A 25,850-nucleotide genomic window follows, 5' to 3' on the forward strand; every position below is an offset into this window, starting at 1 on the left:
AAATGGGTATCTTTATCCCCTGCCGTCCCGTCACCAGCTCTCAGCCGCTCTCCTTTTTGAAGAGGTGGTGTTGATTGGGCCGCTTCTTTGGAGAGAAATTGGCAGTGATCGTCAAAATTGTCAGTGCACTCAGTTCTGAATTGGAATGGGCCCCCTGTGATAGCCAGGGCAGGAAGCAAGCTGTTTGTCTTCCGGACAGGCGTAGCCTAAAGATGGAGACCCCTGGGTGGACTGGCGTGGAATAAGTCACCTATCCATCCTACGGTCCTTGAGCGCCTACGTGTGTAGACGTTGGGGACCCAGAGGTGAACAGAACAAACATCCTTGCCCTCAGGGGCCTGCTCACATTTTCAAATGGGGAAACAGACAGTGAGTCAACAAATGCAGAAAACCACCTTAGGGATATTACGTGCTACAAGGGGAGGAAAAAAACCAACAACCCAGAAGGGCGAGAAGTCTCTGTGAGTTGAGTTTTGAACTCTTACCTGATGGTCAGGAAGGAGTGAGCAAATGGAAGGTCAAGGGACTCTGGGAAGTGGATAGCTGTGCAAATGTCCTGAGGTGGGGAGGGACAAGCTTGTCTTTTTCAAGGACCAGTGATGAGATCAGCTCACTGCAGGAACAGAGTGGAGGTGAAGTGTGGAAGTCAGAAAGTGAACTTGGTGCGGGGAAGGTCACACAGGACCTCGTGAACCATAGAGAGAAGTGTGATTTCTATTCTCATCATTGATGTATTTTTAGCAGGGGGAGGTCCACCATCTTGTTTGGAGGATGGGCAGTTGGGAGGATGGTAAAGTGGATCTTTGATCTCAGGTCTCTATAATACATTATTTAACACTCAAGAGGTGTCTGTTGCGTTCTGGGCAAGTACAGACTTTATGTGCAGTGTATTTGCATCTGTGTACATAAGATGTACCTATGTGCCTTTATATGCAGAGAATACCATTAGAAGGAGACATTAAAAAAGTGGGGAGGGGAACAGAGATTTTCAAGTGAGGGAGAGACAGACTTTTCATATGCTTTGTGCTGTTTGAATTTTTAAAAATGTGGTTTTGATTATCATTAATACAGTTAAAAACTCATAAATCTAAAAAAACCCAGATCGTTTGACGCAGGGTGGAGGTGTGTTTGTGTGTGAAGGGGAGGTTGGTGCAATCTGGGGAAGGGTGGGGTGAGGTCTCAGAAGGACATGGACCCAAGGAAGGGAGAGGAGGGGCCAGGCTTAAGAAATTCGGTAAGTCAACAGGATGTGGGGCTGTGGAGTGGGCAGGGCCAAGGTGATTTTGAGGTTTCCAGTCTGAAGATGCTGTAACCTAGATGTGAGGCCCAGAAGGCCCTATTTCCTGTAAATGGGGTGACCTCCATGGCAGTGGGGCCCTAGGGCTGTACCCCAAAATGTCAGGGGGGCAGGCAGCCTGCATGGTGAGTTCAAGGAGTGAGGAAGGAGGTGGAAGCCCCGATTTCTCCTCAGCACCAGGAAATGCCCAGCTGATGAGGTCGATGGCTCCTGCACTTCCTCCCCAGCCTGTCCAAACATCTCAGTGTTGCCGAGGGAGACCTACACGCTGGTGGTTGGGCAGTGGGGGGGCGAAAATCAGAGATGGAGGAAACCAGGGACATTCAAGGGACTGGCTAAATGCTTTTGTATCATGATTGGGTAATAAAGAGCTGTTGAGACCCAGTTGCAAACTTGGGGGATTTTTTTTTTTTGGGGGGGGCCACGCTTTGCTTCCCAAGGTAGGTATGGAAGAGAGAGGGTTCAGATCCTGCAGAAGGTGCTGCTGGCCAGTCTTTCCCTGATACCTCATCTCCCATCCTCCAGTTGGATAGGTGTCCTCTGCCTGGAGTTCTCCTGTCACAGTGTGGATCGCTGTATGTGGTGTTGGCCATCAAGATCTGCCGACCCCAAGCCCTTTTCTTCCTTCTTGTCTCCTCCGGCAATGCACACTCTCTGCATCCCATTCCCCTGACCCAGCCCCTGTCCCTTCTCTGGCCCAGTCCTGATCCTACTGGTTTGGCTCCATCTCTCCCAGACCGGCTGCTCTTTGAGGGTCTGAACCCAGAATGGGTGTCCATTTGGAAAGTCGGGATGCTTAGGCTTAGACCATGGCAGGAGCCCCAGCAGTTCCAGCTGCATCTACAGGGAGTTCTGAAAGGCTCAGACTCCATCACTGGCTTGAAAACATCTGGGGAGACCAGTAGCCAGGCTCACCCCCTAAATCCATGACACTAGGTGCAGAAAGCCAGGGCCCTGGAGTATCAGAACCGGTCCTGACCCCAGGTGAGTGAGGGCTATGAAGGCAGCGACATGGCGGGGGGGGTGTTCAGGGGCCAGGGGTGGCCCAGGCTGGATTGTGAGGGGCCATGTGGGACCTGCCTCCTTCCTCAGGGTCCAGTCAGGTCCGGGATGGGTTTGAGGGCTGCAGATTCAAAGCTGACAGGACCCACCAGACTATTTTCTGCAGGAAGACTGGGATGCAAATGGCCAAGAGTGGGTAAGCGGGCAAGTGAGACAAACTCCAGTTTGGGGAGAAGTGGGGTGGGGGTATATATGAGTCCAAGGCTTGGCTCTGTGGGATCTTGGACAAGTGGCAAAACTTCTCCTGGCCCCTAGTTTTGCACCTGCAGTGGGGTATTTGTGGCTCCCCCCTCAGCATTGGGAGTAGTTCTGGTTAGCGCTCAGTAAATTAATTCACACTTTGACCTGGCAAGTGTTTATTGCCTCAGTGATGACAGAAGAAGAGGAGTCTTACTTGTCAAGGTGCCCCCAACTGTGCTTGGCACTTTGCCAACAGGACACAACTCATTTATACTCACAAGGCAGCTGGGAGGTAGATTCTGCTGTTAGCCCTGTTTGAAACAGGAGGCAACGCGTGTGACATGGGGGAGGCCAGGGCCCTGGGGTGGCTGCAGTGGTGACCCCCAGACCCAGGGCCTGGGCTGGGCTGGGGTGGGCTGGAGGCCACAGGACTGGACCTTCTGGCTAATGCGGCCAAGGAAAATGAGGCCCTCGCTGGAAGGGCCTGGCTCCCCGGCAGGCAGGCAGGCAGGAGGCAGAATCCGGGCCCCCTCTCAGATCTTCTCCACGTAGTTTCCTGGGAAGAGGCCCTCCTGGCCGTGCAGCCGGCCTTTCCACCAGCCCGAGGAATCTGTGGGCGAGAAGGGAGCGTGAGGCGGTGTCCAGCCCACCCAGGAGAAAGCCTTCAGGCTGGGTCCCCGCCTGTTTTATTCATTGCCACTGGCATGGCAGAAGGCAAACACTGAAAAGAGAATTGTCAACAGATGGAAAAGAGGGAGCGACTGACACGTGGTTTTTTCTGCCACTGCCTCACACTCTGTCATGTTCTAGACCATTCTCTTGTGCTCATCCCTAATCTCTTTCTACAGGTGCCTCCCCTCACTCCCCATGGTGGACCAGTGAATGACCCCTTTGGGGGTCCCCATTTACCCGCAGAGGGTGCTGCTGAGTTCCAAGTCCCTCTGGGGGGTGGGGGCAGCCCAGGGGACTAAGGTGGGAAGGTGTCCTGGGCCATCCAGACACAACCAACCCATTTTTTACTCAAAAGGGGTCTCTTTGAGGTAGGTTCTGCTGTTAGCCCTGTGCTTGACAGGAGAGAAAAATGAGGCCTAGGGGATTGGGCATGCTGCTGTGAGGCCAGGCCCCCCGAGTGCCTTAGGAGGGAACCTCTAGACCCAAGGCCTTTTAGTCTATGCAGCCACTGGCCCTGAAGAGAGTATCTCTGGTGGGGGCTGGTTGCTTCCGTTCTCCTCTGGAAGATAAGCAGGAATGCGGGGTTGCCTGACTGTGTCAGGGTTCCGACTCCTCCCCCCTCTGCCCTGGGACACACACCTTCCATGAGGATCTCGATGACCTCATTCACGTTGAAACTCAGCTCGTCCACATCTTGGCCCACATACTGGTACAGTGCCCGGCACCGCGGGCCATGCGTCCGAGGCTGGGGCTTGGGTCGGCCCACGCCTGGCACAGGTCGCTGCCCCACACTGCGCTTCCTCTGCATGCTGTGGGCACAGGGAGTGCTCGTCACAGCCCAGACACTCCCCTGCCCCCTGCCCACCTCCTGCGGCTGCCCTCTTTCCTCACTTACCCTGCCACACCCTGATCAGGCACGTTAAGGAATTCTGTGTTGTGCTCTGAGGGCGGCCGTGCCCGGGGGCGTCTGCTCGCCCTCAGGGCTGAGGATGGAGGGCCCCGGAGAGGCTGCTGGAAGCCCCCTCCAGGTGTGATCTCCAGGGGCAGGGGCCCCCTTCTGGTAGAAGGAGGCACCCCATTGTGGTCCAGGCCTGTGGCAGGAGCAAGAGTGGAGGCATTTATCAGGATGATGGTAGGATTTGGGGAGGACTTAGCTCCAAGATCCCAGTCTGAGGGAGGAGGCAGCCAGCCACATGTTCAACCCAGCATGGTAAGGACCGACCCAGAGGGAGGCTCTGCAGGGGTAAGATTTCCCCCATTCTCTTCTGTAGGAGGGCTTTTGTGGGTGGGTCTTGGAGGATGAATAGGCGCTCAAGCTAAGTAGGAATTTGGGAGATGAGAGGAGCAAACAGCCCAAGCAAAGGCTTGGAGATAAGAACAAATTTGTTAAATTGGCGAAATACGAGGTAGCTTGTGTGACAGGAGTATAAGATGGGAGGAGAGAAGAGGTCGGTGGTTAGCTGGGTTTGGCTTCTGTAGGGCTTTGAGTATCAAACTAAGCTTAGTCTGTATTCTGTGGAAGGCGGGGAGCTGTGAAGAGTTCTGGGCAGAGAATAGAGTGGTCCTCTCTATCTGTTGACGGCAGGCATGGCTTAGGTCATGGAGCACACAAGAGGCAAGGGAAGACACGTCTCCTCACCTCTGGGAGGCCCAGGGGCTGCCCGGGTAGGGGCCTGGGCTGATCTTCGAGGTTTTCCCTGGGCCATTCCCTTCCGTGTAGGCTCTGAAAGGGGAAAGGATATGGGAAGTTGAGTGGTGACCAGACCACAACAGGCTCTTGGCCCCGCCCACAAGTCCAGTCCACTCTGTGGCTCCGCCCCAGACTCCGCCCCCCGGCTCCCCGGCGGTACCATCGGCACCGCCTCGTAGTTATTGGAACAGTGGCTCTGCCCAGTAACTGGCCCAGCCTCCCAGAGCCCGGCTCTCTAGGCCCGCCTACTGCTGGGGAGGGGTCATTTCCCTGGCCACGCCCCCTCCACATTTCTCTCCCATTCGTTGGTTACCTCGCTGACCCTGCCCTCTCCGTGGCCGAGTCCTTTCCATTACGTCTCTCTCGATCCTCCCCTCCACGGCCCTCACCCTCTCCGGGCCGGCCTCATTGGCTCCGCCCCCACAGCCGTGATTAGTCCCCCTATCTGGCCCCGCCTCCATAGGGCCCGCCTCTTTGGCTCCGCCCCCAGCGCTGCGCGGACTCACTGGAGCTCTTGGGCAGCCCGTCGCCCACGCTGACTGTGAGGGACCGGCCACTGGCCTTGAGCACCGCCACCTCGCCGGAGCCACGGGAGAAAGTGACGCTGCGGGTGCCACCTCCGCCCCAGCCCTCCTTCTTCACTCGGAACTGTAGTCTGTGGGGAGAGGAGGAAGCTGCGGGGACGCCCACTCCCCAAGAGGGCCGCGGCCGCGGGCCGGGAGAGGGGGCGCTGTGCCCAGCTCAGCCCGAGGACGGTGGCGGGGGGCGTACGTGTCGCTGAAGGTGAGGGGCAGGGCCCTCCGCGCCGCCTCCTCGAAGCGCTTGCTCAGGAGGCTGACGAACTCCGTCTTGAAGACGCTCTCCAGGAAGCTGTCGGCGGCGTCCTCTTGGAGGATGAAGAAGTCGTCCTGCCTTGTGCTGGGGGAGGGATGGGAGGAAAGGCAGGTGAGGGTGGTAGTGATGGTGGCTTGAGTGACTTGTGAGATGCGACGGGGAGGGTCGGGTGAAGGGAAGTGAGGGGTGATGCAGGTGGGGGAAAAGGCGAGAGGTGGCAAGGAGCTGGGAAGGTGGTCATAGAGAAGGGTCAGGTGAGGGGACAGGTGCTCTTGGCACATAAGGATCATGAGTGTGGGGGCAGGGGAAGGTGACAGGTATATTGGTAGGTTAGATGGTCAGAGTGGCAGATGGGGTGAGAAGTATGAGGGCAGCTGAGGATGACAAGGGGGCAGATGAGGGCGACTGGGGCAGGGGAGGGCCTGGCCTCACCTAAGGGAAACTCCCCGGAGGGCCTGGATCTCCAGCTTCTTCTTCAGGACCTCACGCACCTGGCCCTTCTCTGGTCCCTTCTTCACCTTCTCCCGCCCGATTATATACACACACTTGGGCGTCAGGATCAAGTCTCTTTTGATAGGCTGTGAGGATGCAAGAGCAGAGGTAGTGGCTGGAGCCCTGGGCCTGGGCCACCTGGCTCCAGGGGATCCACCTCAGGCAGGGGAGTGGTGCCAGCAGGTGAAGGACAGGTCAGCTGAGCATTTCCCTCCACATGAAGGTATATGAGGAGTTACATTATATAAGAAATAGGTTAAGTAAAGGTACATTGGCTCAAGAGGGGTTTCTGGGCCAGCGAACAGGTACAGGAGAGGTGGAGGTATACCTGCTGGACGTGGGTGCCCAGGCCAGAAGAGAGTGTACCTGTGCACAGGTGTATCTGGGCCATGTGAAGATATGTCTGATTGACAGATCTATCTAGACTGGCTGAGGGTATACCTAATGGATAGGTGTGTCCAGGATATGTGGGGGTGGCCTTTCGTCAGGGCTTCTGGGTGAGGTAAGTGTGTAACTGTGGACAGCTGTGTCTGGCTCGCGGAAGATGTGATGGACAGGTGCGTCTGGGCTACGCGAGGGCATATTTAAAAGCCAGACATATCTACACTAGTTGAGTGTATACCTGTGGACGGGTGTGTCTGGGCCAGGTGAGGGTATACCTCTGCTGGGGGTGCCAGGCTGGGGCCAGGGTCCCAGAGGTGCCCACCTGCTAGTGCCTCACCTTGAAGCGGCGGTCATACTTGGTGACTGAGTCAGCGAAGTCCACGCGTTCCCTCTTGCCCAGGAACTGACGCAGCTCTGGCCGCTCCTCTAGCCCCAGGTAGTCCCCAACGAAGTTCCGGTTGATGCTGTTCCGTCTCCGCTCCTTCTTGTGCAGCAGGATGTTGGAAGCTGTGGGAACACCAGGTCAGGGGCAGAAGTCATGGCCTGGCTCCTCCCAGTCCACCTGTCCCCACTCTGAGCCTCCTATCTGCAGCCTCTCACCTTCCTCCCGCATCTCCTCGTACTTCCGGACTGCCACATGGCGCCTCCAGGCCTTCTGGATGGTGCGGGCAAAGCCATCGAACTTGCGCTCTCGCATCTCCTCCAGAAGGAAGAGCTGCGCAAGAGGGAGGGGTGGTGGGTCTTTCTCCAATCCCACCCCACCCACTCGCTTTTGCTTACCAGCACCCGCACACATGCTCTTACCCTACGGTCAAAACATTTTTTTTCTTCCTCCAAATGAGTGGACCCAGGGTTCCCTCCTAATATGGGGCACAAGCCCTTGCATTAAATTAAACTGTGGGCTGGTCTTGCAGGATTCAAATTCCAGCTCTGCCTCTTACTAGCTGTGTAGTCTTGCCAGAAATGGTGTAACATCACAGTTTCTCGCACTGCTGATTAAGGTACAGCTTGTCACCCACGTGAGGTGCACCTCAATTTCAGAGATGTTAGAAATGTAAACCAATGTGCATCTTAGAAAACCAACAAAATACTGTAAATATGAAAATCTGGTGTATAGGACTGTGATGTCCCTGGAGACCAGGTAGTTGTATCGTGTACAACCTGCACGGCTATACATGGCAGCCCTGGAAAAGAAGCTTTTGCAGAAAGCAGACTTTTGAGTTAATAAGAGTCTCAGTCCAGAGGGGATTTAGGATATAAACTATATTAGAGCAAGTCCGAGTTGAAATGCCAGGAAGGATGTCCCTTCACTTAGAATAATAACAGTGAACATATCAAGGAGAGGAGGCCACTGGATATGAAAAGTTATAAATCTACAGTAAATAAGAACAATGGGGTGCTGATCGAAGAATAGAACAACCTATTGGAATAGGACAGATGACTGGGGAATGTTGTAATTCAAACAAATTTAGTGATAGAAGAGACATTGCCAATCAGGGAAATACTGAAATGGAAAATATTGTAAATAAAATGGGGCTTTATTTAGAAAAATAACTAGCACTTCACCCAGAGGGATTTGTCAAATACACAAATATCACATCACTGCTAAAAGCCTGGCTGCCTGCTTTGCTGACCAAGGTGGTTGATGTTTCCCAGAAACCCCAGGGTTCCCTGCAAGGACTAAAGTACTTCTGTAGATACTTGGTTCAAATGCACTTTAAAAAATATATCTTGGAGGGGTACCTGGGTGGCTTGGTTGAGCGTCCTGACTTTTGATTTTGGCTTGGGTCTTGATCTCAGGGTCGTGAGATCGAGCCCCTCATAGGGCTCTGTCCTCAGCAGGGAGTCTGCTTCTCTCTGTCTCTCTCTGTCTCTCTCTCTCCCCTCCTCTCCTTCTGCCCCTCCCCCTGCTCATTCTCTCTAAAATAAATCTTCATATATCTTTGAGAACTTTTAAAGCTGTGGGTGTTCATAGGTGTTCATCAAAGGTGGGGATCTTTTCACCAGGAAAGAATCCTAACCCTACCAAGACTATAGTTTCACAGCCTGCAGGGAATTGAGTGGAGTTTCCATATTCCATTGTTTTTCAGATCGATATTCTGTAGGTCAGTGGATCTGTGTGCAAAGCATGCCCAAGCAATGCCTCATATAGCGTGTCTGCAGGGCACATAAATGCATTCTGCAGTTTGCTGAGAGGATGTCAGGTATGAATAAAGAACTTGCAGAAGGGTGGGGGGTGGGCCAGTCAACCGGGAGGCCTCTCTCCCTTAGCTGTTGAGGGCAGATGGGACAAGTGTCTTGCAACTTCGTTATTTCTGCTCAGGGAAGGGAATTCGTTTTCAATTTGGGAAAGGAATCTTCCTGTCTACAGAGTTTAAAATTCGTCTTCCTTGGGGCTCCTGGGTGGCTCAATTGGTTACATGACCGACTTTAGCTCAGGTCATGATCCTAGGGTCCCAGAATCGAGCCCCACATTGGGCTTTCTGATCAACGGGGAGCCTGAGTGTCCCTATCCCTCTGCCCCTCCCCCTGCCCTTGCACTCTCTCTCTCAAATAAATAAATAAATAAATAAATAAATAAATCTTTAAAAAAATTAAATAAAATTCATCTCCTTCAGGGCACCTGGGTGGCTCAGTCAGTTAAGCATCTGCCTTTGGCTGAGGTCATGATCACAGTGTCCTGGGATTGAGCCCCAAGTTGGGCTCCCTGCTCAGCGGGGAGTCTGCTTCTCCCTTTCCCTCTGCCCCTCTCCCCGCTCATGCTCTCTCTCTCTCAAATAAATAAAACCTTTTTAAAAATAAAATTCATCTCCTTCATGTGTGGAGGGCAGAGCTGCGTGTGCTTAAAGTGGGTGAGATAGGTCCCAAATCTGAGCTTATCCTAGTGTACTGGCTTGAATAGTGTTCCCCCCCCCCCAGCTCATGTCCACCCGAAACCTGTGACTGTGACCTTACCTGGAAAGAGAGTCTTTGCAGATGTAATCAAGTTAAAATGAGGTCATACTGGAGTAGGGTGGGCCCTCAATCCAATGTGACTGGTGTCCTAAGAAGAGGGACCCAGACACAGAGGAGAAGGCCATGTGATGACAGAGGCAGAGATGGGGTGATTAGGAATGGCAGGGATGGCTGGCGTTAGGGAGAGTGAAGGAAGGATCTTCCGGGGAGACTTTAGAGGGAGCATGGCCCTGCTGACACCTTGATTTTGGATTTCTAGCCTTCAGAAACATGAGAAAACGAATTTCTGTTGACTGAAGCCATCTTGTTTGTGGTACTTTGTTTAAGGCAGCCACAGGAAATGAACACGCCCAGCATGACCGGCGGTGAGAGCCAGCTGGTGTGTGAAACATCAAGGATATTTTGAGTCCATGCTTACAAGACGCGGAATCCAAGTCAGAGCCATCCCTGTGTGAGTGCATCTGTGGTTGAGAAAGGCCCCAACTCCATTAGGGTAACTTAATTTGATCCATTTTGATACAGCACAGTTACAGTCATCAGACTGTTCCCATGTTTCTTTCTTTCTTCTGTGTTCATTTTACTAAAATGATTCCCATCGGCATGTTTTGTCCTGTGCAAATTTTCAGTCCTTTTTTTTTCCTTACAAAATTTTTCCGCCCAACTTTGCCCTTTGTGAATTTCATTATTTCCAGCCAGTTCCATCTTCCTCGCCTCAAAATGTGCAGACTGCATTTTTTGTTTGAATTTGATTTTACCTTATATAGCCTTAGCCAGCGCTCGCTTTGTCTATTTGCTTTTTTCAGTTTCGATTTTTAAAAGTTTTGGAAAAGATTTATTTATTTGAGAGAGAATGAGAGCGACGGGGAGAGGGCCAGAGGGGAGAGGAAGAGAGAGTCTTCAGCCGACTCTCTGCTGAGCACAGAGCCCGACAGGGGCTCCATCTCACAACCCTGAGATCACGACCTAAGCCAAAACCAAGATTCGGATGCTTAACCGCCTGCGCCACCAGGTGCCCCAAACACTGTTCTTATTTCTTGGAGCAAATGCATCTGCAGGGAGAAGCTCTAGAGGCAGGTACAGAGAAGTGTGGGGGACCAAGAGCCCGACCTCCCAAGACAATTTTCTTCTTTCTCTCTTTTCCTTTCCTCTCCTTTCCTTTCCTTAAATTTCCTTTCCTCTCCTCCCCTCCCTTCTTTCTTTCTTCCCCTCCCTCCCTCCTTCCTTTCTTTCTTCCCCTCCCTCACTCCCCTCCTCCCTCCTTCTTTCTCTTTCTCTCTCCTTCTCTCCTCTCTCTTTTCCTTTCTTTCTTCTGTGCTCAATGTGGGGTTTGAACGCATGACCCTGAGATTAAGAGTCACATGCTCTACTAACTGAGCCAACCAGGAGCCCCGACAGACTATTTTTGCAGCTACAAAATCTCTGGAGTCTCCACCCCAGTGTTATGTGTTTGGTCTGCTGAGAGAACAGTTACTTGTAAGTTACAGTAACGTCAAGGGCATCGTCTCTACAATTTCCCAGCTGTCTTCAAGTCTCTAAGGTGCTAGAGGGGCAGGTGCTATGATCATCGTGCAGGTGATGAGGCCCCTGGCCAGGCCTGGGCAGGCAGCAGCCCTTTCCCCAGTGCTCCAGCTTGGCCCAGGCTGGGGAACGTAAGATGTGCCTGGGAGTGTGGTGAGTTACCACAGCTCGTCCAGACGGCCGGCTCCCGCTTTGCTGTCCGATCCTCGCATAGAAGCAGGTGGCCAGCAAGGGCCCCCAGGGGGATTCCTTGCCCTGCCTTTTTATTTATTTTTGAAGATTTTATTTTTAAGTAATCTCTACACCCAGTGTGGGGGCTCAGACTTCCAACCTCGAGACCAAGAGTTGCATGCCCTATGGACAGCCAGCCGGGCGGCCCCTGCCTTGGCCCTGCTTTTTTGTTCTTGTCGCTGTTGCTTTCTAAAAAACTCCCCCATCCAGGTTTATTGAGATATAATCGACATATAACATTGTGCAAGTTTAAGGTGCACATGAGTCGATTTGATACATGTATATACTTCAGAATGAGGACCTCCTAGGTTAGCTAGCAGCTAGGTTACCATTTCTTTTTTGTGGTGAGAACGTGAAAGAGCTACTGTCAGCAAATTCCAAGTAAATAACGCACCATTGTTAACTGTAGTCACCGTGCTTACAGTAGGTCCCCAGAACAGATTTGTCACTGTTACTTTGTTTTGCCCTGCGAGCAGAGCCTCAGGTTGCTGGTGCTCCCAGCCTTTTGCTAAAAGGCTTAGAGCTGATGGTGACATGCTGGAGGGATCATCTGTGCGTGGAGGATGCGGAATGAGGTTTGTCTTTGATAGATCAGGGCCTGGGGCAGGTCTTGGGATCGGCGAGCCACCGATCTCAGGCCCAGGGACTCTGTGTTCATGAAGGAAGGAAGGAGGGAAGAGGTAAGAAAATGTAGGAGAGGAGAGAGCACGGAAAGAAGTTATAGAAAAAGAAGAAAGCAAAACGGGAAGGACAGACAGAAGGAAACAAGACGTTGTGGAGAAGCCGTGAGTTCTTACCCCTCACTGGCGGTGTGTTTCTCCGCCTGACCCCTGGCCACCAGGGACTGCCCGGCTAATTTGGGTTTTTCCGAGCACACACCACATGCCACACACTGCGTGGTGGACTTCCTGTTTCGTCTGAGCCTCACCCCGATCCTGCAGGGGGGCTACTACTCTCCCCACTTTCCAAATGGAGAAACGGAGGCTCTGAGGGCGTAAGGCAACATGCCCGAGGCCTAAACGGGCCCGAGGAGCGGGACCCGCGGCCGTGCAGCAGTGCCAGTGTCTGCCTCTCTCTCACACTCACCGACTCAGGGTTCTTGACAAAGACCTTGGTGCTCCCCATCTGGTACTGGTCTGGCTCCATGTTGACCGCGCGGAGCAGGTGCTGGACCCCCTGACGTTCATCCCCCCGCCACTGGGGCCACGTCTCAGGGGTCAAAATGGCGTACCTGGAGGCGGAGGGTGTGGGAGGGTTTGGGGTACACATCCCTGCTGGTGGCTCCTCTGTGGGGTGGCGGTGAGGGCCGGGGGCAGGTGGGGGTGCCTCACCTCTGCAGGAACTTGGAGAACTGGCGGCGGTAGGCGAAGCCAGCCCGGCGCACCCTGATGTTCTCCTTCAGGCCCAGGTACTCCACCTGGTGCTTGACCCTAAGGGGGAAGGCAGGGTGAGTCCCCTGGGGGTACTCCCTCGTCCTGGGAGCGGGTGGGTGCTGCTGAGCAGGGCTGGAGTGGGCAGATGTGAGACCGGGGAGGGGTCTGGATTCGTGCTGTGGGGCAGTTTGGGGAGGGTGACTTCAGTGCCTGGGAGTCAGTTCTGTGGGGTGGGAGCCTAGTTTCTGGGGGGTAGGGGTCTGTGTGAGTTCTGTGGTCAGTTCCAGGGTTAATTCTAGGGGTGCATCCTAGCGTCTGGGGACAGAAGAGGCTGTGCTAGTCCCTGGGTCACCCTACACTCGGTTCCACTCATCCCTGCAGTCTGGAGGGTCCTGGTCAGTGCTAGGTATAACCCCGGGACCCCGAGGAGTTTTGCGCTGGTCCTAGGGGTCAGCCTCGGTTAATCTTGGGATGGGTCCCGGGACTCTGGGTGGGCTGTGGAGGGAGGGTCCGTCTGGGGGACAGGCTGTGTGGATTGGTCCAGCTGGTGGTCACCTGCTCTCCTCCCAGTCACGCGGCTTCTTGGTCTCGTTGGGTTTGATGCAGCGGATATAGTGGGGTGTACATCTCTTCAGCGTGGCCACCAGGTCGTTGGCTTGTTTCTGAGGGGGAGGAGAAGGCGGGGGTGGTGCACAGATGAGACCCTCCGACCCTGTCTCCTCCCACTCTGTATACAGGCCCAAGAGACAGACACATTGAGTGGGGGGCTGGCTCCCAGTGAGCCACGGGGCCCAGTGTCCCTGATCTGTGTGTAATCCAGTAGCACACACCACGGGGGCGCGATACTGTGTGTCTCCCTGATCCTTGAACCTCAGACTAGGAGCTCTCATGTCTGCAGCACTCACCACTTAATCTGGTGCATAGTAAGTGCTCAGCAAACGTTTGTTGATGGAGTAACTGAGCACTCAGGAGGACATGTTGCATCGAACATTTCTGCCTGTCCTTCAGGGGACCACTACTTTGGGAGTAGGAAATCGTGTGTGTGTGCCTTGGGTTGTGCATTTTAGTCCCTTGGAGGAGACTAGACAGGACGTTGTTCCAGGCGGGGGGATTGGAGAGAGTGGCATGAGAGACGTTGATGTCGACTGTGGCTCTGATGTGTGATCTGGGCCAGTGACTGTGCTGCTCTGAGCCTTGGTCTCCCCATCCCCCGGGTGGGACTAGTCCCACATATGTAAAGTGTCCTACGTTTGCTGCCAGCTGACAAGTGCTCAGTGTGTGGTTACGAAGAGATTTTTAGAATGGGACACCCAGCGTATATAGCAGCATTATTCACAACAGGTAAAAGGTGAAAACAACCTAAGTGTCCCTCCACGGAGGAATGGATAGGAAAAATGTGGTCCACTCATACGCTAGAAGATTTTTCAGCCTTAAAAAGACAGGACATCCTGACACCTGCTACAACATGGATGAACTTTGAGGACACTGTGCTCAGTGAGAGCAGCCAGACCCAGAAGGACACATCCTGCAGGACCCCACTCCCAGGGGGTCCCCAGAGGCGTCCCGTCCACACAGACAGAGAATGGATGGTGGGAGCCAGGGCTGGGGCAGGGGCTAGGGAGTCCGTGCTTTCTGGGGACAGAGTCTCTGTGTGGGGAGATGGAAAGTTCTGGAGACGGCGGGTGGGGTAGCGGCAGGACAGTGTGAGTGTGCTTCGTGCCACTGAGCTGTGCTCTTAACAATGGTTAAGGTGGTACATTTTATGTATATTTTACCACAATTCAAATGAAAGTGGCAAAGAACCAAAAGACCAAAAAATTATTAAGATGATGGTTCACGTTTCGATTTAGAGAGTTAGGGGGGACTTCAAGGAAACTGGTCCAATCCCCCAGTACCCCTAGAGATGGAAGAAGACCCTGCCACACAGAGGGTGCCAGAGAGAGGGGTGGAGGCCCCAGGACTCGGGAGTGAGTAGAGAACAGCCCCCAGCCCTCCCCACGCCCAGCTCCTCCTCTCCTGCCCCAGGCGCACCTTGATCTTGGAGCCAGCCGTGCTGGGGCGGCCCTTCTTGTCTACGTCCAGCTTCTCAGGAAAGAGCATCCGGAGGAAGGCCCTGGGCAGGAGGGACAGGAGGAGTCAGAGGTGCTGCTGAGCCTCGGGCGCCCTCTCCCAGAGGAGCACAGTTCTCCCTGAATGTGGGGGGTGTAGTGGTGAGGACCGGAGAGTTGGTTTTGTCCTTTTGGTTCCTTGATCTATTTGCGCTGGTCCTTCTGCCTCCACGACCACGCATGACTTGGGTAGCAGGTAAAAGAGAACAAAGGTCACTGCAGTAGGGACACCGCTCGGTGCTGCAGCATCTCAGCATCTTGGGCAATGGGGCAGGTCCCCTTGTAGGAACGATCCTACACGCACGGGCTCACGTGTAAGCGAAGAGATACAGACAGGGGTGCTCGCTGCCTGGGGTGGTCACAGACAGGCCCAGTCTAATTGTCCATCACCAGGGGATTGCTTAGACACCCTTTGGTCCATTCACAGTTCCCTCCCTCATCTCCTCAATGAGGTCTTCCTTGACTGCCGTATCACAGAATGAGTGCACTGTTCAATCCATACATATTTGGGAGGATGAAAGAGTTCTGGAACGAGAGGGTGGGGATGGTGGGGCGGCATTGTGAACGTGCTTCATGCCGCTGAGCTGTACAGTGCAAAATGGTGAGAAGGTGAACCTTATCTTGTGTGTATTTTATCACAATTGAAAGAAAGTTAAAAAAAAAAAAAAAAGAGAGAGTGAATGATGCCCACCACACGCTCTAGCCCTTTATCAACTCAGTTTTTCTATCCAGGGCTTGCCCCAGTGGACACCAGAATCACCAGGAGAGCTTGCCCGGTTCTTCTCGCATTTCTCATTTACACATCTGGGCTGGGGCCCCATAATTTCTAATGAGTTCCCAGGTGATACTGCTGCTACTGGTCCAGGAACCCTACTTGGAGAACCACGGCTCTGTGCTTTCCAGTATGGCAGCCCCTGGTCACATGCGGTTATCGAGGCCCTCGAGGCTTAGCCTGTCCGAATCATGATGCGTTGCGAGTGTTAAAATGCAGACCAGATTTCAAAGAGTACCGCAGTATGGGGCGAGAGAATGTAATTTGTATTTAATTCATATTCATTCATTAGTAATTTTTATATGGATTGCATATTGAAATGATATTTTGGGTATATTGGGTATAAGAAAACATTTTTTAATGTCACCTATTCACTTTTTTACTTTTTTTTAAGTTTATTTATTTAAGTCATCTCTACCCTCCAAGGTGGGGCTCGAACTCATGACCTCAAGATGAAGAGTTGCATGCTCTCCTGACTGAGCCAGCCAGGTGCCTCTCACCTTTTTACTTTTTAACTGTGTTTTTAGAAAATTTAAGATTACATGCTGGGATGCCTTGGGGGCTCAGTGAGTTAAGCATCTGCCTTAGGCTCAGGTCACGATCCCAGGGTTCTGGGATCGAGCCCCACATCGGGCTCCCTGCTCAGCGGGGAACCTGCTTCTCCCTTTCCCTCTGCTGCTCCCCCTGCTTGTGCTCTCTCTCTTTGACAAATAAATAAATAAAATCTTAAAAAAAGAGAAAATTAAAAACTACACATGTAATGGGAATAGGGATCAACTGCAGTTTGGCACAAGGGATCTTTTGGGTGTGATGCAAATGTTCCCAACTGGGTAGTGGTCATGGTTGCACAGCTCTATACATTTCCAAAAAACTCACATCTGAAGTTGGGCACCTTTCATGGCATGCAAATTGTACCGGAAGAAGGTTGTTTTGAAGTCATGACGTACGTGGCTTGGATTCTGCATGGGTGTGGAATGTATCAGACCGCGCTGCTTCAGATCACTGAATCTCAAACTCCGATGTGCACCTGGTTCGCGAGGAGGCACCAGGGGCACCTCGTGACAGTGCAGATTCCGCATTTATACCCGGCTCAGAGGATGCTCGTGTTGCCGGTAGAGGAGCCGTAGATTCAGCCTCTTACGGACCACTGTCTTATGCCTTTCATGCGGTGCTATATTCTATTTGCCTTTTTTTCCCGTTCCATGCCTGCCTCCCCGCTTGGCTCTCCACTCAGTGAGAGCAGCCGTGTTGTCTGACCTGTTCAGCCTCTATCCCCACAGGTTCCAATAAATGGTTCCTGGCACACGGCAGAGCCTGAATGAGTAATGGAACCCGGTATGCAGCTGTGGTCAGGGAGATGAGTCCATGGGTGTTAATGCGGAAAAATGCAGGGTGCAATGTGTTTTCACGCTGTACCAGGGGACACCCTGTCTACACCCTGCATCCACTGGGCTTGCACGGGGGCGGGGGGCACTGGATGGGCCATAAGGAACTGCCCCTAGGGCTGTCCTTCCTTCCTTCTGTGGACCTTGGGCTGCTGTTTAATCAGAACCAGTCACTAAAACACTGTCCTTGCGGACAGCCACCCCTACAAAGCCTGTGGCATGGATGGGAGCTCCGGGGAAGATGGACTGCTTCCCGCCACCTGCCCCCCCATCCCTAAGCGGACTTGTGCCCGCCCGGAGGCCACTCACTGCTCACTGGTCTGCATCAGCTCTATGAGGTCGGAGAAGAGAACGTCCCGGTTCCTCTCACAGAAACCGTTAACATCATAGGAGACCTGGAGGGAGACATTGTTGGGGGGAATAAGGGGCTGAGGCCTGGGTGGGCTGCTTACAACCCATGTGGTCAGGGGTCCCCTGGGGTCCTGCCCAAGGCTGACAGGATGGGGGCGGTACCCCTGGTTTGCAATAAGGGGCAGGGCGCTGCAGCATGGGCTTGGGGTCCCTGGAGGTCTGATGTTCAAGTGGAGATTGCAGGGCTAGGGCTGCAGCCTGGGCCAGAGGGAGGGGGAGGTGACAGTTCTAGCCCAGATTGGGGGAAGAGGTGCTGCAGCCTGGACAGAGGTCCTGGAGGGTCTGCTGTTTAATTTGAAGTCAGGAGGTCAGATTGAGCATCTGCATTGCGGTCAATCAAGGGGCTGGGGTTGGTGTCAGGAGCGTTCCAGCACCGGCTGGGGATCCATGGGGGGCTTCGGTCAGGCTTGTGGGCTGGGTCTGCCATCCACGGAGGGCGAGGAGCTCTATCCCAGTTTGGGGACTGGGGCGCTGCAGGATGGCCAGGAGACCCCTGGGGGTGTCTGCTGCCCACTTGAGGTCAATGGGAGAGTCTGTAGTCCTGTCAGTTGGGGAGGAGGACTGCAGCCAGGACCAGAGGCCAGTGGATTTCTATAGTCTTAGGTAGGCATCTGTAGGGGGCTCCAGCCCATTTTGGAGGGCGGTAGCTTACAGCTTGGGTCTGTGGTCTTTGAGTTTGGGTCAGAAAGCTGTGTCTTGCGTCAGGGAGTTAGTGGGTGTGCAGCTCATATCGGGGTGTGGGAGTCTGCTGCCCAATGTGGGGTCAATGGGAGGGGGTTTCTGTCCTGTTAGGCGGAGCTGTCTGGTTAGTAAGTTGAGCTGTGATCTTGGTGGGGGGCCAGTGGGGGTTTCTGCAGCCCTAGCTGACGAAGCGAGGTGGTGGGCCGGGCCAGTTCCTGGGGCTCTGTGGGAGGGGTGGAGAAAGGGGTCGTGGAGTCCTGCAGCTCTGGCTGGGGGGTCCCTGCGGTCTCCCTTCACCAGGAGGTTGGGAGGCTGCCGCCAGGTGTGGCAGGCGGGGGGCGGGGCACACGGCGAACCTTGCCGGCGTAGTGGTGGATGACGAAGCCCGAGCTCCAGCTGTTGAAGTGCTCGTGGGTGCCCACCGCCGCCTGCAGCTTCTGCAGCAGGGTCTGGTCCGCGCCGCCGCCCGTGGCATGCATGGTGGCACACACGTCGTCCAGGACACTCATGATGCCCGGGGGGCTCTGCGGGGCGGGGGGGGGAGGTGGGGGTGGGGGAGGCGGGCAGCGGCTCAGCCTGGCCAAACCCTGCCGCCACCCGTTCCCAGAATGGGGAGGGGGTAGAGGAGGCGGGGCGGGGGCAAAAGGGGGATCCAAATACAAGAGCAAAAGTGGGGGTGGGGGTGGTGTGGGGGACGGCTGTGGAAGCTAGCCAGGGGGCAGAATGCGGTGAGGAACCCCCTAGGATCCATGCTCCTTCCCCTTCCCCAGACTGGGATGGCCTGGTGGGGGACCTGTCAGGGTTGACCCCTCTGTCCCCGAGCAGGCTGCCCTGGGGAAGGTTCGTTGAGTGGACAATACAAGCGGCCTGCCGAGTGAGCGGATGAGGTGGCTGATGGGATATTTCGATGTGCTCCGTCTGCCCCTAGGGGGCAGCAGGTGCAGAGAAGGGGCCCTAACCCCCTCTCTCCTCTCCCAGGCCCAGCTCCCCACCTGGCAAGACCCGCAGAGCTGGCCCAGTCCTCTGGCCCCGTCCTCACCAGTTTGTTTTCAATGAGGTCGCAGACGACTTTGTTGTTGAAGTACTGGATGGGGGTCCAGTGGATGCCCTCCTGTACGTACTCCTCCTGGGGGCAGCAAAGCGGGCAGGGATGAGGGTGGGGGTCTGGGCAAAGCTGTAGATGTTTCTAGAAAACATTCTTCACAAGGGTGGGGGAAGACGGTGTGGTGGATGTCTCCCCATATCTCCCCCTGTCATCACTTAGGACTGTCTCCAGTAACAAAGCCTGTTGCCCTGTGTGGGGCAGACTGGAAGCGCCACCCCTGACTGCCCTTGACCGCAGACAGACAGGAGCTGGTGGAAAAATATCCTGGCTCTGTTGCTTCTGGGGGGGGGGGGGCAACTCTGAGGTCTGTGCTACAGAGTGTCCCCCAGGGCTCAGCAGAAATTGGCCCCAATTGCCTGCAGCGTAATCTGCTCATCAATACACCCTATTCTGGCTTTTTTTTTTTTTTTTAATTTATTTATTGGGCCGCCTGGGTGACTCAGTTGGTTCAGGATCTGCTTTCAGCTCAGGTCATGATCCTGGGGTCCTGGGATCGAGTCCTGCATCGGGCTCCTTGCTCAGTGAGGAGCCTGAGTCTCCCTCTGCCTGCTGCTCCCCCTGCTTGTGCTCGCTTTCTCTCTGACAAATAAATAAATTTGTCAGAGAGAGAGAAGGCATGAGTGAGTGGGGGCAGGGGCAGAGGGAGAGGGAGAGAGAATCCCAAACAGACTTCCCACTGAGCATGGAGCCCGATGTGGGGCTTGATCCTAGGACCCTGAGATCCTGACCTGAGCCGAAATCAAGAGTTGGACGCTTAACCGACTGAGCCACCCAGGTGCCCCCACGACCCCTATTTTTTAAGAATATGTCTCCCACTTCCTCACTCCTTTCCTGATATTTGCCCTGAATCCTTGTCTCAGGCTCTGCTTCTGTGGGATGGGTTGGATGAAAACAGCAGGAATTTTTGTTCTTCTCTTGCATGGCTGTCTCCCTAGCGCTGCAGCCAGTGCCTGGCACACAGCAGGTGCTCAATAAGTAATCACTGGAGGAATGACCGAGGAGGCTATGCCCCAGCCCTTGTCAAAGCTTTAGAGGCAGGAAACTGCTTCCATAGGACATTTCATGGTGGGGTCTGGACGGCTCAGCAGAGAGAGGTGAGAATGGGAGGCTGGAGGGGGCTTCCCCTGCTTGCTCAGCAGCCTTCATGGTCCTGCCCCACCCCCAGTGTGCCCTCCCACCTGCTCAGCTTTCAGGGTGAGTTCGATGAAGATCTGCTGCAGCTTCTCGTTGACAAAGTTGATGCAGAACTGCTCAAAGCCGTTTTTCTGCCAAGGGAGGCCAAGGGTGCTGCCATCAGCGGGCTGATGCTGGAGACTCCCGGGGCCACCGGGCCACCCCAGGAAGCCCAGGGAGGCAACGGGGTGCGGGCTGGGGAGCAGAGGCCATACCTGGAAGATCTCGAAGCCATAGATGTCAAGCACACCAATACTGTACTCCTCCTGGGGCTTCTGCATAGCGCGGTTGATGGCCTGCAACGTGGGCGGGGACAGTAGATGAGCGCTAGCTCATCACTGTCTGTGTCTGCACGTAACCACATCCACAGGCTGTGTCCTCCAACGCCAGCTCCTCTCCTGCCTTCTCCAGCTCTGCCCACCGCCCCCAGTCACCCGCATGAGAAATCCAGGTGTTAGAACATCCGGGTTCCTGCCTTGGGAGACCGCTTTGCCTCTTAACCATTCTGCACCTTGATTTTCCCATCTTTAAAATGGGGGTAATAATGGCAACTACTCTGTAGGGCTTTATAAAGGCATTAAATTGGTGCATGTAAAAACACTTAGAGTAGTAGCTGGCGGAGACTAAGCGTTCTGTAAGGTTGGGTCCTACAGTATTGTCATCATGCTTGGCCTTGACCCGTCCCGTTCCCATCCACTCCCGTCCAGTGCATCACTTTGTCTTCCTGACAGCCCCCTCGTGGCTCTAAGTGCACCCACCTGTCTCCATCCGCACAGCCCCTACCCCAGGCCTGGATGGTTCCAGCAGCCCCCTCCCTCCTGGGCTCCATGCCACAGCCAGATGGAGCCTCTTCCTAAATCTTCCGCCTGATCCCCTCCCGCCCCTCCTTGATGCCTCCCACTGCCGGGAATCGGTGAGGTGACAGCCAAGCCTGCCTTCCGCACTTGGCTGGTCCAAGCCCAGGGTGCTCTGGGGCAGGGCCTCTCCCACTCCCTGGCCCCGGCCCCTCTCACCTCGACGAGAAAGTCAAAGAGACGGGCGTAGAGCCCCTTGGCCAGGGCATCGCGGGTGTAGGCCGCCTGCTCCACGTTGAGGGTCACGTCGATAGACTCGCTGCGTCCTCCCCAGCGGCTGTCCATCTTGCGGCTGGTGAGCTTCTCCTGCAGCCGCCCGCTGTCGATGCCCAGCAGGTAGGCGGGAAAGGCCAGCACTGCCAGGGTTGGGGAGGAAAGAGAGCAGCCAGTTAGGCTCTTGGGCCTCCTGTGATGCTTCCATCGCTCTCCAGTGTGCCCAGGGAGGCCAGTATTGTCCCTGTGGGTTCTTACCCTCCTGGGGCCCAACGAGGAGGAAGCAGTTCACACCCGGAGAAACCCCTCCAGCCCGCCCTCCCCAGCACCCACACTCACGGTCCACACTCTCCACCCGGGCGTAATTCCCGTCTTCACAGAAGCTGATGTTTCCCAGGTGCAAGATTCCCGCCACCAGCTGGAGGACCAGCTGCTGGACGTTGGGCGGGATCCCAATGACCTGCATGGCATTCTGCCGGCACAACAGGGGCAGAACCTATACCACTCCACCTCCGCCCTGCCCTCCTGGGTTAGGCTTCTGGGGCCGTAGCACAGACACATGGATCCCTGTCTTGCCTCTTGCACCCACTTGCTGTGTGACCAGAGGCAAGTCCCCGTCCCTCTCTGGGCCTTGGCTTTCTAGAGTGGTGGTCACTGCTCACCAAAGTCTCACTGAAGTCGCTCCGGTCGTCGGTGCCATCCACCTTGTAGGTGTCCGATTGGAGGTAGTAATAGTAGTCGGGGGTCATGAGCCCCAGGTTCTGCCGCTGCTCCTGGGAGGCTCCTTCCAGCAGCTGGAGGGCGAGCAATTCTCATGCATCTGCTGTTGGACTGGCACAGTGCTTGTGATCCCCCAGTCCTCGCTGTCCTGGGCTCCTGGACACTGACCCTCCCACTGTCTCCCCTTGGGCTCTCCCTCTGCCCCAGCCTCACGGCCCCTTTCCTTGCACCTGGTAGTAGATGTGGAAGTTCCTCTCGTTTTCGTTCTGCATGACCACACGGGATTTCTCTAGCAGGAAGTTGGAGATCTTGCCCCCGTCTGGCTCCCCGCCACGGCTGAACTGGATCTCAAAGTACTTGCCCTGATGCCAAGAGAGCCAGGTGAGGTGCCCAGGGTCCCCCGGGGTGCAGGTTGGGGAGGAAATTGAGGATGGTCTTAGGAGACTGGCCTCTTGCCCCCTCTTGCCCACGTGACCTTGACTCTTCTCTCTCCACCTCCCACTTACACTCTTGTCGCTCTCTGCCTCAGCTCCTTCCCTCCGGCCTTTGTTTAAGCTGCTCCTTCTCTAATGACTCCAGCCCTCCTCAGGGCATCCAGCCCCGTGCCTGGCACATAGAAGTACCCCATTTTATTGACCACTTTCCTGTGGTCTTTCCACCACAGATCTTCCTGTGTGGTCTTTCGACCACAACACAGAGGCCTCTGTGACTCTGTGGGCTGCTGCTGGCTTCAGTGATCCTGACTGTCTCACAGGTGGTCTCTGAGCCCAGAGTGAGGGCCCCACAAGCCCCTTCTTTGGTCTCTGACAATATCTGGATTCTACTCTGGCCAGAGGTCGGAGGGCAGAGAAGGCCCCTTACTTTTTCCTTTCTGCCACTGTCAGTCAATGACGATACACATTCCATTATCCCACTACACAGACACCTGTAATGCAAGATATATACCTATTCTGTGGTACCATAAAATAATATAAAACATAATTACATTTTGGAGGTTCATCCATGGTTTTGTGTATATCAGTAGTTTGAAAATATATACTGTGTGATTCCATTTGTATAAAGTTCCAGAACAGCTGAAACTAATCTATGGTGGAAAAAAAGAAAAAAGACCTAGAGGAGTGGTTGCTTCTGGGGTGAGGTGGGAATAGAGATTGACTGAAAAGGGAGGGAAATTTCTGGAAAGACGGTGATGTTCTGTGCGTTGATAAGGCTTTGGTTGCTTGCACAGATGCATGCATATTTCTAAACTCGGTGAATGGTCTACTTTAGATTTACATGCTTTGCTATATGAAAATTTTACTTTAAAAGAGCACTGCAAATTTATATTGGACTGTAATTAATGATCTGCATGCTGCTATGTTGGCGAAGCAGAAAGTATGGTGTCTGCAGGTTACTCTCTAGTGCATCAAAAAAAGAAAAAAAAGATGAATGGGGTCACCTGGATGGCACAGTCAGTGGAACATGTGACTCTTAATCTTAGGGTTGTGAGTTCAAGCCCCACATTGGATGTGGAGCTTACTTAAAAAAAAAGGACAGATGGAGATATGATAAAGCAAGTATAGCAAAACGTTAACGATAGAATATCGGAATGGGCAGCAGGTGTTCACTATACCATTCTTCCAATTTTTCTGTGTTTTAATTTTTTTTAAGGTATGCCCCATGTCCGGTATGCAGCCCACTGCAGGGCCCGAACTCATGACCCTGAAATCAAGAGTCAGACACTCAACTGACTGAAACACCCAGGTGCCCCATTAAAACTTTTAATAATAAAATGTTGAGGAAAATACTTAACATATAATTACATGATAAATATGTTAGAAATATAAATATAATTAATAATATTTAGGGGAATACAAATCTTTTTAGTGTATGGAATTTATTAAATCATTTCATGTGTAGGTATTGTACTGGAATTACTGAGGTCTGTGAGATGGGTATTAACATCATCCCCATTTCATGGATGAGAAAACAGGAGTTTCAGGAAGTTTAAGCTGCTGAAACATTGTTTGTTTGTTTGTTTGTTTTGTCCAAGCCACAAATCGAAATAGTGACAGAATCAGACCGTAAATCCAGATCTGTTGACCTATTCTGTCTTCCATTAGGCTCAGCATTAACACCTGACACAAAGAAGGAGCCCAAGAACAATTTGTTGAAAGAAAGAGTGAATGAGAGAATACGTTGGGAACTGAACTGTGAATAGGAGCGGAGGTAGCATGGTCATAGCCAGGGAAATATTTAAGAATGTTACACAGACAAGTCAAGGCTTCTATAGTTCAGCTGAGGGGGAAGTCTTTTTCAGAAGGACCATATGCAGGAAGTGAGTCTCCCATAAGCAGGAAGTGAGTCTCCCACTGAGGAGCAGGGAGTTCCTATGTTATTGGGAACGCAGGTGTGTGTGTGTGTGTGTGTGTGTGTGTGTGTGTGTGTGTGTGTGTGTGTCAGTATGGAGGGAGCAGTTACTCCAAGGCGGGGCTGCAGACTCACAAAGCGGCTGGAATTGTTGTTGCGCACAGTCTTGGCATTGCCGAAGGCCTCTAGCAGTGGGTTTGATTGCAGGATGATATCTTTCACGTGCTGGGGGCAGAGGCAGGTGGAGATGAGAAAAGGTCAGGACGAGGTAGGTGGTCGTGGGGTTTAATTACCGTGCTTCTGGGGAGACCCAGCCCGTCCTTCTGTTCTCCCCTCACCTGGACTTTCTCGCCCCCGCCAGACACCTTGGAGATGTAGCCCATGATGTATTTGGCTGCCACGGTCTTCCCAGCTCCACTCTCTCCACTGGGGGTGGGTGAGGGACAGAAGGATCAGCAGCCAGCGGGGAGGGAAGGTTGGGGGGGTGAAAGCGCCCTTTCTAGTGCCCATTCATTCATTCATTCTCTACTGTGTGCTAGGCACTATACCAGGTTCTGGGGAAACAATAGTGAACAAGACAGATAGAAATCCCTGCTGTCTCACAGCTGACATTTAGAATGGACAGATGGACTATAACAGAATGAATGAATAAATATATCATGGGTCAGGGGGTGACAAGGAAAGTAAAACAGGGCCAGGGGCAGAGAGGGACAGTAAGGTTCTGTTTGGATCAGGAGTTCTGAGCAAAGCTCCCTAGGGTGGTGAGGCTGTTGTGGGGCCTGGGCAGGAGGGTGTGGGGCCCCCCACTCTGTACCTGATGATGACACACTGGTTCTCACAGTCAATGAGCATGTTGCGGTACATGTTGTCCGTGAGGGCATAGATGTGTGGGGGATTCTCGTACTGAGCCTGGTGGAGGAGGTCAGGTCTTAGCCCAGGGCTAGAGGCTGGGGGTCCTGGGGTGATGCTTCCCACCTGGCCCCAGTCTTACCGCGCCCTGGTAGAGGTCAATCTCGCGGTCAGTGAAGTAAGGCATCTGCTTGAAGGGGTTTACGGAGATGAGCACGGAGCCGATATAGGTCTGGGGTGCCGTTAAGGGCTGTGCGGTGTTCTGGCTGGCTTTGTTCTTCACGGGCCCCTGTACCCTAATCCTAATGCCCCGGGGCCTCCAGAGCCCCACTGCTCAGATCAAGAGATGGAGATACTCAGATGTGCCCTGGGTCTCTTAGGGAAAACACAGGGCTGGGTCCAGAAAGGAGAGACGGAATGTACTGCGGCTGAGCTACCTGGGGCCAAGAGAGTCATGAGGACCACAGCCGCCCCCAAGCAGAGCCCTGCTGTCACTCTGTCTGTCCCCTCCTCCCACCCGGGGCTCTCACTGCCCATCCCCA

General features: G+C 53.9%; 1 protein-coding gene across 1 annotated transcript in view; it reads right to left on the bottom strand.

Annotated features, from left to right (window-relative positions):
• Positions 1–2,698: 2,698 nt before the first annotated feature.
• The window catches only part of MYO1F (myosin IF), a 31,709-nt gene continuing 8,557 nt past the window's right edge, over positions 2,699–25,850 (bottom strand). Inside the window, exons 3-28 of the mRNA XM_040629439.1 lie at positions 25,451–25,540; positions 25,274–25,368; positions 24,798–24,885; positions 24,595–24,684; positions 22,341–22,472; positions 22,053–22,184; positions 21,730–21,862; positions 21,337–21,533; positions 20,539–20,619; positions 20,329–20,415; positions 19,085–19,171; positions 18,402–18,569; positions 17,263–17,348; positions 14,720–14,801; positions 13,244–13,350; positions 12,647–12,745; positions 12,402–12,546; positions 7,212–7,326; positions 6,949–7,118; positions 6,168–6,313; positions 5,673–5,819; positions 5,408–5,556; positions 4,851–4,934; positions 4,107–4,302; positions 3,851–4,020; positions 2,699–3,149 (exon numbers count right to left, since the gene is read on the bottom strand). Of these exons, the coding sequence (XP_040485373.1) occupies positions 3,073–3,149; positions 3,851–4,020; positions 4,107–4,302; positions 4,851–4,934; positions 5,408–5,556; positions 5,673–5,819; positions 6,168–6,313; positions 6,949–7,118; positions 7,212–7,326; positions 12,402–12,546; positions 12,647–12,745; positions 13,244–13,350; positions 14,720–14,801; positions 17,263–17,348; positions 18,402–18,569; positions 19,085–19,171; positions 20,329–20,415; positions 20,539–20,619; positions 21,337–21,533; positions 21,730–21,862; positions 22,053–22,184; positions 22,341–22,472; positions 24,595–24,684; positions 24,798–24,885; positions 25,274–25,368; positions 25,451–25,540 (3,153 nt within the window). The 3' untranslated portion in view covers positions 2,699–3,072. The remainder of the gene's footprint in view (positions 3,150–3,850; positions 4,021–4,106; positions 4,303–4,850; positions 4,935–5,407; positions 5,557–5,672; positions 5,820–6,167; positions 6,314–6,948; positions 7,119–7,211; positions 7,327–12,401; positions 12,547–12,646; positions 12,746–13,243; positions 13,351–14,719; positions 14,802–17,262; positions 17,349–18,401; positions 18,570–19,084; positions 19,172–20,328; positions 20,416–20,538; positions 20,620–21,336; positions 21,534–21,729; positions 21,863–22,052; positions 22,185–22,340; positions 22,473–24,594; positions 24,685–24,797; positions 24,886–25,273; positions 25,369–25,450; positions 25,541–25,850) is intronic.

This window comes from Ursus maritimus, unplaced genomic scaffold (genome assembly GCF_017311325.1).
Source record: "Ursus maritimus isolate PB19 unplaced genomic scaffold, ASM1731132v1 scaffold_14, whole genome shotgun sequence".
Taxonomy (NCBI): domain Eukaryota; kingdom Metazoa; phylum Chordata; class Mammalia; order Carnivora; family Ursidae; genus Ursus; species Ursus maritimus.